General features: G+C 38.4%; 1 protein-coding gene across 1 annotated transcript in view; it reads right to left on the bottom strand.

Annotated features, from left to right (window-relative positions):
* DCHS2 (dachsous cadherin-related 2) overlaps nt 1-12856 on the bottom strand; it is a 323005-nt gene that overhangs the window by 72120 nt on the left and 238029 nt on the right. The window contains exons 4-7 of the mRNA XM_036762311.1: nt 10912-11148; nt 9245-10261; nt 4785-4972; nt 3007-3106 (exon numbers count right to left, since the gene is read on the bottom strand). Coding sequence (XP_036618206.1) covers nt 3007-3106; nt 4785-4972; nt 9245-10261; nt 10912-11148 — 1542 coding nt within the window. The remainder of the gene's footprint in view (nt 1-3006; nt 3107-4784; nt 4973-9244; nt 10262-10911; nt 11149-12856) is intronic.

The raw sequence follows: 12856 nt of genomic DNA, 5'->3' as shown, positions 1-12856 counted from the left end.
GAAAAAAATAATAACAGTGAGAAAACTTAGAATGAAGGTGGTATTGGAAACATCAGTTATGTTCTCTTGCACAGTCTCCCTTCAATCACACTGTAAACTGTCCAAGTCATTCATAATGGTTTTAGAAGTATTAAGCATGAGAAACATTAACCTCATAAATCCTCTGAAATAAAAAGGCAGAGAATAAAAAGCAAATGCCATGGCCTCTACACTCCTCCTTTCATACCCACCTGTCCCCAACAAAGCCTCCCTCACTATTATTTATAACAAATCAAAGTTTACTGCTAACATACTTAGTCCTAAAAACCCAAGAAATACTGGCAACATTGTCAAGAACTTGCTTTAAAAAGTGATTACTCATTTGTATATGGAAGTAAAGTGCATTTTTTGAGAAATACAGAAAGATAATTTCTCTATCATATTGAAAGCCTGAATCACAAGTAAGGCAACTGAGAAGTAAAATTAGAAGGAAAAAGAAAAAAAGACTAATCAAAAAGCATTTATTAAGCATTTACTATGTGCCAACCACTGTCCTAATCTAAGTGCTAAAAATACAAAGAAAGGTAAAACCGTGACTCCTATCTTCAAATAGATTGCATTCTAATAGGGAAGGCAAGGGGTAACAACTATGTTCATTTTGTGTGCATACAAGATATATACAATATAAATGGAAGGTATGGAGAGATGGTCAAGTACACCACTATTTTGGGGGAGTACTTTTTTAAAGAAAGGTATGACTTAGGAGCTTAATATATATGATGTTCAGCCATCTATATTTAACTTTAAATCTTTTTCTCTGTGTTTTGGACACACAAGTTACATGTGTCCACATACACATAGATATAGCTGACAGGGAGGTGTGAATGGATATGTCTAGAATCTCCTCCCCTACATTTATCCAAGGGAAATTTTGATTCCTGTCAGGAGAAGCAAGAGGTTGGGACCAGTGGCTGGCCATTCTGCCCTCCCCTAAGAAGAGCTACCAGGATAGAATTATATCTGCTCTCTTAAATACTGTTAGCCTGGGGAAAATAATTTTTAATTTCAAGTTGAGCCCCTGTTTACTATCCCCTAATGAGGAAGATGTGGCTCAAACAAGATTTGACCCCCTTCCCATCAAGAGGTATTTCCACAACCAACATGCTTAGCAAATAGCAAATAATCCCATTTTTAAACAGTCAGTAGCAAAGAGAAAACAAATAAAATCTACAAATGAGAATGTATATACCAAATGATAAACAGAGTGAATGACCTAACCCATTGGGAGCAAGAAGTCTCAGCTCAACCAAGACAGAATCTGAGATCTCATCGTAGGAGAAATTTCCCAAAGGCTCTAGTGTACCAAGCTGGAGAAAGGACATGATCAAGGTGCTAGCTCTTCTATGAGTTAGTTTCTTCCCAGGGTCTTTCTTTCCCTTTAGGGACCTGAAGAGAGTCTGGAACCAAGTGTTTCCTCTCTTAAATCTAGAAGCCAAAAGACCAAGATCTCTCTTCTCCCAACTCTGACCCTTACACAGGTAGAGAGGATTGAGTGAGAGTCTTATGCAAGTGAGCTTTGAACTATGAGTCCTATCACATATGCATGAACGTGTATGCACACACGGTGTGTGCATATATGTATGTCTGTATGTGTATTTGTGCATATATGTGTACATATATGATTTTCAGATATGATGTTCAATATATGTATATGTTTCCTTTCAAATTCCTAATAAGTTAAATAGGCTTTTTGACTATATCACAATGGTATGTATTGAGAAAAATTCAATCCTTGCTTCAAAATATTGAAATGAATTATTAAAGCTGGTTTTTGTTTTGACATATAAAGCATACTATCATTTTTTCCATTAAGATTTCAACCTCCTTCCTTTTTTCCATTATGGTTTCAAAATTAAGGTCATTTCAAATGAGTACAAACATGATTAACTACAGTAAAGTCATATTGTATCCAGGAATTAGGTTCTAAATTAAGGTGAAACTCATTGGGGTCAAAAGATCATTGAAAATTCCTCAAATTGCCCACCAAGTACAGTATAGTCACTATCTTTAAAACAGTTGTAGCTGGAATGGGTCAAGGATTTCTCTAGGGAAGGCAGTGGATATCTGAGGGCAAATCAAGCTGAGAGGATTGTTATAGAAACAATTTAATGTAAATTTTGTTTTTCACAATAGTTAACTAGTCTATTGGTCAGGAGAAGGGTAAGAACTAGAACTAATCAAGTAAAAAAGGGGGGGCAGTAAAAAATTAGCCATAAAGAAAACAAATGGGGCCAGAGCAGGAGTTGAGGGGAAGGGGGAGAGGTGCTCCAGAAAGGGCTTTAGTCATAATATTGATTACATTAAAATGTGATCACACTATTACATAACTGTTCCTTCCTCCAGTTTCACCATAAGATAGGATGAGACAAAAGGCAGTCAAAAAGAACACAGCAAGGATGTTCTAACTGACTAGGAATGCTAAGAAAGATTAATAAGGTCATCCCTCTCAGTTTAAGCAGAATGAACTGATTCTGAGTATGTTGGTAAGGATATTCTAGAAAAGAGTTTTTTAACTTGTGATCCCTCAACTTTTTTAATGTTTGATAACTGTATTTCAATGCAATTACTTTCCTTTATAGAGCTATATATAATTCATTTTAAGCATTTAAAAACATTATTCTAAGAAGGAGTCCATAGGTCTCACCAGTCTGCCAAATGAGTACATGACACAAAAAGGCTAAGGACCCCAATTTTAAAATCATACTCATCCCTGTGTCAGATCACCTTCTGAGGCATTTGGGAACCACAGTGGACTGAGGGAATAGCACCCAAGATGAAATAACTGGAGGACTGCTCATACCATTTCAAATATTTTTCTCTTCTCTTCTCTTCTCTTCTCTTCTCTTCTCTTCTCTTCTCTTCTCTTCTCTTCTCTTCTCTTCCCTTTTCTCTTCTCTTCTCTCTCCCACTTCCCTTTCTTTCCCTCCCCCCATGTTCAATCTCTCCATAGCAATCATAAAATCTTACCTGAAGATAATGAATATAAAACTTCTCCATTGTTGCCTGAATCAAGATCCTTTGCAAATACAGTGGTAACCAACATATCGGCAGTCTGACCTTCCAGGACCTGCCATAAAAGCAAATGGCTTACAAGTGTTTGTTTTATAATTAAAAATAAAATGTATTAAAGAGCCTTTAAATATCATCTGTTTAACTCTCCTCATTTACTTTTAAAATCGACATGAAATTCAGTTTTACTCTCTGTAAAGCTATCTGGGTAGAAGCCATGGAAATATGCCAAATTGCACATTTTAAAAAGCTCCATTTAAAGACAAACCGACTACCCTACAGGGTATTTGACAGATTCTAGCAACTCTTTAGAAGACGGAAATCAAGGAAATTGAAAACACTGAGATTCTAAATTTCCTTTGGGAATTCTAGCACCTTCTCATTACAGATCTTTTTACCACTAAGCCCTCCTTGTCAAGGTACTGAAAAAAAAAGTGGTACATATGTTTGCCCATAAAGGTTATACACAAAGGGGCTGTCATGAGTAATCACATTGGAGGAAAATACAAAACCTTACTGCAAGGACAAAGTATGTGCCTCTTCAAACGTGGGCAGCTTGCCTTGAATCTCCTAGCCATGTAGATAGATTTCATGTTTCCACATTTCTATAGTCTTTGCACAAATCCGGACAATATTTCAATGACCCATAGGGCACAAAGACAATGACTTATATGGTCCCTAACCTGGAGAGCTAGATCAGAGGTATAATCTTCCTTAACAAATTTAAGTATTTAGCGTGAGATCAGGATTCATCCAAGTGAAGTAAATACACACAATGATGTGGATACAGACCTATTGTGAGAAATTACACATTTTGGGGGGCTATTCAGTAAGTTTCTATAAGGACAGGATGACTGGATCATTTTTAGAGCATCATGTTAACAAGATTTGTTAGCATGAGATTATTCATGCAAGGTCTAAGTTAGTTTTGGATAGTGGGTGGGGAGGAGGGGCTGGAGGGGTAGAGTGGGACAAGGAAGGGAAGTACTGGATTGGCGGGCACAGAGAGATCGGTGCAAAGCTTCCAAATCTCCTAACGAAGCAGTTCAAACTGATGGACAATTGGTAAGGTGATCTTTCTTTCTTTCAACATTTCACTTTATTATTTGCTTATTTTTAGCATTCTTTTAAAATTTTGAATTCCAAATTCTCTCTCTCCCACTCTGTCCCCCACCCACTGAGAAAGCAAGTAATAAGTCAGTCATACATAATAATGCAAAACCTATTTCCATATTTGCCACGTTTCCAAAAAAGCAAGAAAAATAAAGTGAGAAAATTCTACTTCAGTTTGTATAGAGAGTTCATTAGTTCTCTCTCCAGAGACAGATAACATTTTTTTATCATAACTGTTATAAGAATGACTGCCATTAATAGTCTCTAAATGGTGAAAAAAAATACAGTTAGGATTTATTATTGCAAACCCAATGGTTATGTTTACTTGATGAACTAAACTCTTCACTGAGATAGTATTTGAAAAATTCAAATTTTTTACCACAAGATGGTGCTCCAAACAAATGATGCATAGTTTTATATGCATGGGAATTATGGAATCACAGTAAAGCTCTAAAACTCCAAGAGACCTTCATCATCTTCTACATGCAATTCCAACATTTTATAGCTGAGAAAACAAGTCTGAGAGAGATGAAAGGGAGAGCTTGCCCAAGGTCACATCCTTAGTAAGGAGAGCTCTCTCTACTATACCACAGATTCATTTAAAATTACTTGGTTCCACAAACCTTAATTTTGAGTTCTGTTCCAGGGAGAAATTGGGGAAAATAAGGTTTGTTATCATTGAGGTCTATAACTGAGATGTAAATTATCATGGTGGCATTTTGTGGTGGGGAACCATGGTCAGTCACTAGAACCATCAGCTGGTGATGTACTTGCTGCTCCCGGTCTAATGCCATCCAATTTATAATTTCACCTAAAGGATATAGGACAAAATAAAACAGATCAAGACAATAAATATCTGAATATTTATATTAAATATCAATATTCAAAAGATCCTATAGAAATAGTTACTATCCCTAAAATATTATATATAATATATAAAACATATAATATAATATAAAAATAATGATAGGAATAACTAGTATTTATATAGTACCTATTATGTGCCAAGCAACGAGCTCAGAACTTTACAAATATCTCATTTTTATTCTCACAACAACCCTGGGAAGTAGGTGCTATTATTATCCCCATTTTACAGATGAGAAAACTGAAGCAAACAGGTTAAATGACTTGCCTAGAACCACATTGCTAATAAGTGTCAGATCTTCGTGACTCCAGGGCCAGCACTCTACCCACTGAACCACCTAACTGCCTACAAATGTATAACGCTAACACACTGATAAATGTTTGTTGGCTATTGACTTCATGATGGCTTTTCTTGCTATTTAAGACATTCTGCCCCAATTTAATAAGCTGACAATACACAATGTTGACTTAGCTGAAAGGCTCACCACCAAAAAGGTGGTTCATTCTTTGGCCATGGCACCCCAACAGCATGATCTCCCTAATGGGTGTTTTAAAAATAAATTACTTTTTAGAAAGTCTGGAATAATGGGATGGTTTTAAATGCCATTCTTTTATTCCCCCATATGTATTTCAGTGTTCTTAAGTACCATTTGGGGGGAGGGGGAGAACTTACTTTACAACCCTAAGTAATGTTTTCTCTTCAGTCCACATATTAATTTTATTCATCACTTCACAAAATATGCTGAATCCTTAAGTAGCCATCTTAGTGACATGCATAAAATGCTTCATTCATATGCAGCATTTTCTGAATTCTTGCAATTTTCCCAGAGATGTCATTCTGTGTAGGATTAACCTCATGTTTCTGAGGCCAAGATTTGGATATAAAAAGGTCAACAACCTTGACCCAGAGTCAATAAAAGTCAATAAGGGGTGGAATCCGAGGAAAACATTCTGGTCCACTGCCTCCTAGGGTCTCTCTCTCCTAGATCCATCTAGTTGTAAAATTTAGGAAAATGCTCATATAGGAGAACATTGTTTTGAAGACAATATTTACTCTATCCCTTGATACATTATGTTCTCTAGTATTATTAAGGTACTATTACATTAGCAAGTAATAACAGAGAGGCAATGTGGTATAGAAGATAGAAAACATGCGTGAGAGTCAGGAAGATCTGGGTTCAAATTATATTTTTGATGTGAATTGACTATATGCCCCTAGGCAAGTCAGTTAATCTCTCTCTAGCAGCTTTCAAAGACTAGAAACTTCAGGGCAGGGAAATGCCTGTGTGCATTGATAAGGTGAGTTTCCTTGGGGGGTTGCCTACACTAATAACTAATTAACAATAATATATAATTAGTAGAAAATAATAGCAGCCCTTTGTGGGGCCAGAAGATCAAGAGCTACAATTCCATTTGTGTAAGGATTTCCTCCTTTGGAAATTCCCTCAATCAATCCTTCTACTCCCTAGCTGTAAACTGACATCTCATCTATAACTTAGCATCTTAAAGGGTGGTCTAGGGCACCAAGAGGGTTAGGGACCAGCAGCAGAGTCACATAGGAAGCATGTCTCAGAGTCAGAATTTGACTCCGTATCTTCTTGGCTCTGAGGCCGGTCCCCTACATGACTATATCACACTAGCTATCAACACTGAACAATAATAATAACCTAATATAGTAACTATTATGTACATAATGAATCAATACCAGCTTACAACTGCCCTCTACAGTTTGCAAAGAGTTTTTACACACTCATTCTTTTGAAATGATCTGTACAACAATTCCAGCCTTTTTACTCTCATTCAGACAAGTCCCTGTGTGCCTACTAACTATGCCCTAGAACTCAGTTTTAGCTGGTATTGGATCTCCAGCCAGATTGAATCCAACCTCATACCCTTACTAGCTGTATGACCCTGGGCAAGTCACTTAAACCTCTGTTTGCCTCAATTTCCCCATCTATAAAATGGGGATGATAATAGGATCTATATCCTAGGGCTGTTATGAGAATTAAAGGAGATGATAAATATAAAGTACCTATGCCTGGGACATGTTGTTGAGCTGTTTCAATCCTGTCCGACTCTTCCTGACCCCATTTGGGATTTTCTTGGCAAAGATACTGGAGTGGTTTGCCATTTCCTTCTCCAGCTCATTTTACAAATGACGAAACTGAGCGGGGCAGCTAGGTGGCATAGTGAATAGAGCACCGGCCCTATAAGCAGGAGGACTTGAGTTCAAATCCAGCCTCGGACACTTGATACTTATTAGCTGTGTGGCCCTGGGCAAGTCACTTAATCCCAACTGCCTTGCCTTCCTGCCTCCAAAAGAAAAAAAAAAAGAAAATAGGCAAACAGGGTTAAGTGATTTGCCCGAGGTCACACAGGTAGTAAGTATCTAATGTCAGATTTGAACTCATGAGGATGAGAATTCCTGACTCCGGGCCCAGCTCCCTATCCACTACTCCAGCTTGCTGCCCTGCCTGGCACATAATAAGAGCTATATAAATGTTTTTGCTGTTAGTCTCCTGCCATTCACCAAAATCATCATCTGAGTTTATTCCCTTTTTCTTTTGTCCCATTCACAGGCTTCATGCTTCAACTCCATACTTGGGTCACAAACCTAGAAACTCCCAAGCTCCTGACTCCTGCTCCCAAAGCCAGCAAAAGAGCTTCTTGTTCACAGTTTTGTTCCTGTTCTCTAGCTGATCGACCTACTGGTCTATGCACCAACTCACTCACACCAGTTCTTGGTCTACACTGCTTTCTTTACTGCAGACTAGGTCTAGTTTGTACCACCGTGCTCTTGGAGAACTTTAGCACCAGGGCTTTGTTCCAATGCATCTTCAAAAGAATGGGGCTTAAGGTGGCAGCCGAGACTGCTATGTGCCCTTGCTCAACCTCCCTTTAAAAGCAATTCCCTTTCGCTGCCTTTGTCAAAATAACTAAATGAAGTTTTACTGGCATACTCTCAATGTTGGGGATTAAGGACCTTTTTCACGGATGTGGGAGGGAAAGTAGTTAACAGAGGTAATGCTACCTGTTGTATTTTTACCTCTGAAAAATACTGAGAGAAACAAAAGGTCTAGAAATCTACCCTGCCATCTGACAAGTTGTACGATGTAAGTCGACTTAATTTCTTGGCATAAAGATTCATGGTATTGGGTGTTGGAAGGAACCTTAGAAATGCAACTCTCATACAGAGTCCATAAACTATGTGCATAATAAGTCATTATTTGCGAGATGAAACATGTATGTGGTTTCATGGGTTGCCACACATGTTTCCTTTGGCAAATTGTGAACAAATAACTTAAAATAATTAGATCATTGAATGCTGGAAGACATGGAAAAGGACCTCAAAGGATCAGAAATGTGTACCTCCCCATCCCCACTCTCAAGGACTATCACCTTAGGGTTTGTGAATCTGTGTGTTCATGTGTGTTCATGTGTGTGTGCGTGTGCATGTGTGTGTGTGTGTGTTTTCCTAAAAGGGCATAAATAGAGACATCCCTCCCTAGGATTATTTTGACATCTGGTCAATGGATTTATTTCCTAAAGCTTGACACTGATGAGGATCATGTGCGGTGGATAAGGATTTTGACATTTTGCAAAAGATTTACTGAAGGAATCCCAAATAGTGGGGAGGAGGGAAAAGGAGCAAAGACTAGAAACTAAAAAACCCTGAGTAAATCACTTAACTACCCTTGGCTTGAGTGAGTTGAACAAGATAACCTCTGTAAGGACCCTCCCAGCGCTACCTACAATCCTAGAACTTGTACGGGTCTCACCAGATTGACTTCTGTCTTGCCTCTAATTCAGGTGAAAAATGTTATCACCACTTGAATTAAATGCTATCCACATAAACTGGAAAGCCTGCATGAATAACAGTGTTGTAATCTTTGGCTGTGAAGTACAGTTGAGTGTTTCCAGTTTAGACAGCATAATTGCTAAAGTGCCATTCAGTTCTGACTTCCTAAATACACACAATGGTAGAACAATACATGTTGCTTTTTAGACCCCTGCTATTATCATACGTGTACATATGATGCACTTTCTAATCGATCAAGCAATCAAAAGGCACTATTCAACACTTTCTATATACCAGGCACCACACAAGGAAATAGAACTACAAGTATGAAAAGTGAAACAATTCTTACCCTTAAGGAACTTACCAAAATATGACATTCATTAATGATAAGAGTAAAGAAGCAAGATATCAGAATCCTACCTGTGTTGGGATTTATCTTGAAGAATTTTCCATCAGACAAAAGGAAATATGACAACTGTCCATTTTTTCCAGAGTCTCTGTCAGTCGCTACAACTGTTCCTATCACCCCTTGGGGTGTGGGGTTCTCTTCAACTTGCAAAAAAAGGACATCATACAAAAAGGTTGGACAATTGTCATTTTCATCTAGAACATGAACTGTTATGGCCGTACTCACATTTTGCCTCAACCTGTCCTCCAGGCTCCAGGCAAATACTTTGAAATGGTATATTTGGGATGTTTCATAGTTCAGCTGCCTCTGCAAAGAAATCCAACCTTTAGAAGCATCAATGCCAAATACAGCTGAGTCTGTGCTGGGTTCCAGAGAGTACACAATATGGGATGTCTTATGATTGGGCTCTAGTGAGAAGGCCTGGACTTGGAGTATCTGGGTTGTTGGTGAAAGGAATTCACTTATTTCTATCTGATAGACTAAGTGTTCAAAAGCCAAAGGAGGCTTCAAGTCTGGTTTTTCAACAGTCACTGTCAACATCAACAGAGATGTTAAGGGGGGAACTCCTAGGTCCTTAGCCCTGATGTACAGAGTCCAACTCTGCTGCATTTCTTGCTGAAGGGTCCCACTGAGGTATATGACACCGGTATCTGAATCAATGGTGAAGATGCTTGACCTCTGGTTTTCGATAGTATATTGGACAAATCCATTCTGACCACTGTCTTTGTCTTCTGCGTGAGCAATATATAAGGCCGTACCAGGCAGTGTATTCTGTAATAACCTCACCTCATCAGAAGCTGTATGAAAAATGGGAGGATTGTCATTGACATCTATCACAGTGATGTTGACTTGGGTGCTACCATAGACAGGAGAGCTGCCCAATTGTGACTGAATAGTGAGGATAACTCTGGGCTGTGTTTCATGATCCAGCTGCTTCCGGGTACGAATGACCCCAAACCTAGGGTCAATAGTGAAACTCCCATAGGGATCCCCAGAAGAAATCCTATAAGATACTGTCTCCAAGGAATCTGAGGGAAAGAAGAGGGGGGAGAGCAAAGCAATCATTGCAAATAATAAAATTAAAGCAATACTTCTGATAAGCAGAAAGATTCGACTGCTATTCTAAACGACATCTGTGAAGAATATAACACAATCTGTTACTCCTTCCTAAACTCTTAATATTTTCTTGCTCATGGCCTTGGAGTCTCGCCACAACATGTCCTGTTTACCATATAAAACTGAACACAGTTGGGTCATTCTGGGAATGTTGGGTTTTTCCCTCAAACATATGATGAATAGTCAAAGACCAAAACAGTGTTCTCTTTTTAATCTTTCATTTTTCTTGCGTTAGATAAAAGGGATGAATATTCAGAAGATCACTCGTTCTTTCTAGTCATGAAAACCCAAAACAATTTCATTTATATACTTCTTCTACTTACAGAGGGGTAAAAATGTTCATTTTCTACAAGTAAAAAAACAGGAAGGAATGAAATAAGTTAAAAGAAAGAAGAAGCTTAATTTCTCATTTTTTTATTCCCCTTTTGGGAAAGTGCATTCAGTAAGGCAGGGGAAATACGGGAAGAGAGAGGGAATTGTCTCATAGCTTTATGATGCAGGGCCAAATAGAAAACCTCTAACTATTAAACCTCTAAATGCAACAGGAGAAGAGACCACTTACTTAAAGGCTCTCTTGCTTTCACGGTTCCAACAGGGCTGTCTTCAGGCATGTCTTCATGAATGGAGAAGACATATTTGGACCTTTCAAAAATGGCAGGTGCCAGAGCAGTCTGGAGGATGTGGATGGCGATGTCTGCATTAGTCACAGATGTGAGCCCACCACCATCTCGGGCAGAGACAGTCAAAAACACACTAGTAGACTCCAAGTGACTAAGAGTTGATATTAAATAAATAATCCCTGAGGGAAGGGAAAATGAGAGTCAATTAACAAAAACCTTGAACAATGATTATAATCTGTATCTGAAAAGTACCACAGATGAATCTGGTATTCTTTGCAATGGAATTACCAGACTTCAGGTGAGAAAGGTGGAGAGGTGTCTAGAAATTAGGCACCTACAGAGATGCCATAACATTCAAAACATTCCATTGCAGCCTAACCTTCACCACCTACTGACTATATATGGAGATGGTCAATAGAAAGCACCATTCAGGAATGCTCTAAGGAAGATGGAAGAATCTCCCACTGCATCCAGGGTCATAGCCAATCATCCTGATCTATATCTTGCCATTAGACTCCATTGACTCTGGAGGAGTGGGGCTGATAATCTTGCACAGACCTATGTCACTTAAATCTAATTGACTTGCAAGTCAAGACATGACCCTTCTAATGTCATTGGTTCTCTTCAAGAATTAAGACCAACAACAACAACAACAAGCAAGCAAGCTGGGTCAAATGTGCAGCCTGCAAGGTTGAATGTGGCCCATACCACTTCCAAGAATGGCCCAAAACAGATTAAAATGATGTTCCTATCAAATTTTATGTGTTGATGTGTTAACAAAAATATATCCATATCTATGTATATAAATGTATGTGTATATAGACATACACACACATATATGTGTATGTATATATATATATATATACATATATATATGTTTTTTTCTAAGTCAGTATATAGCCTGCAGGGATCCTTATGTACATTTAATACCCTCCATTTCTATTTCACATCACCACTCTGAACAGTACTGGATTGTGGATAAACACAATGAAATAGCACAACAAGTAAACATGTCTGGCTTTATGGTGATTTAGTCCTTTTGCTTATTAGCCTGATCCAATATCACTGCAAACAACACTTCTTAGGCATCAGAATCTAGGTCGGGGTACAGCAAAGGGAGTCTATTTCTATGCCCCAAAGTTTCAATCATGTTTACCCTGGAAAAGAGAACCTCAGGTATGTTTGCCAAGACCTAAGACTTTTTTTCCCTAACCTGTAACAACAATGCTACTTGCCCCTATTGTGGTTGTGTAAGGCCAATGATACTAGCACACAGGAGGGCTGCTAGTTCAGGTTCTTTGATCTGCTTTTCTAAGGAAAGCAACTTTAAAGGGTTAACAATCTTACTTTAATTAAACACATATATCATTCACTTAGTTCAGGGGAAAAAGTCAGCACCCTGAACTTCAGAGAAAAAGCAAACAGAAATTACAAGCAGAAATTGTATAAACAGAGAAAAATAACATGAATCAACAGACAGGCTTCTAGACATCTGACCAAGACATTACATACATGGTTATCAGAGAGAGAAGCACCAACATCTGAGTTTTTCAAAGCCTGGGGGCTCCTTAACAGCTACCCAGAGTCTCATCTGATCAAATCACACCACATTCTTCCAGTGAGTGAGCCCCAAACAAACCTCAGAGTATATGTATACTTCTTCAAGGTCAGAGGGCATCACAACCATGGGACTCAAACGCATGTGACCTAAGCAGGTCATCAAAGACACAATTCAGTCAAAGACTCTTGATTGAAACAAAGGCAAAACTCAAAGGTACTTGATTGCCTGAGTGCTGAAAAGCACTCCAAAACAAAAGACAACAAAAAGTCCCACTTTACTTGCCATTACATAACCCAACGGCAGGGTAAGGTCTGTTCTAAGTATTG

This window comes from Trichosurus vulpecula, chromosome 6, assembly GCF_011100635.1.
Source record: "Trichosurus vulpecula isolate mTriVul1 chromosome 6, mTriVul1.pri, whole genome shotgun sequence".
NCBI lineage: Eukaryota > Metazoa > Chordata > Mammalia > Diprotodontia > Phalangeridae > Trichosurus > Trichosurus vulpecula.
Note: the sequence above shows the minus strand (reverse complement) of the source record. Positions and strands in the feature narration are given on the sequence as shown.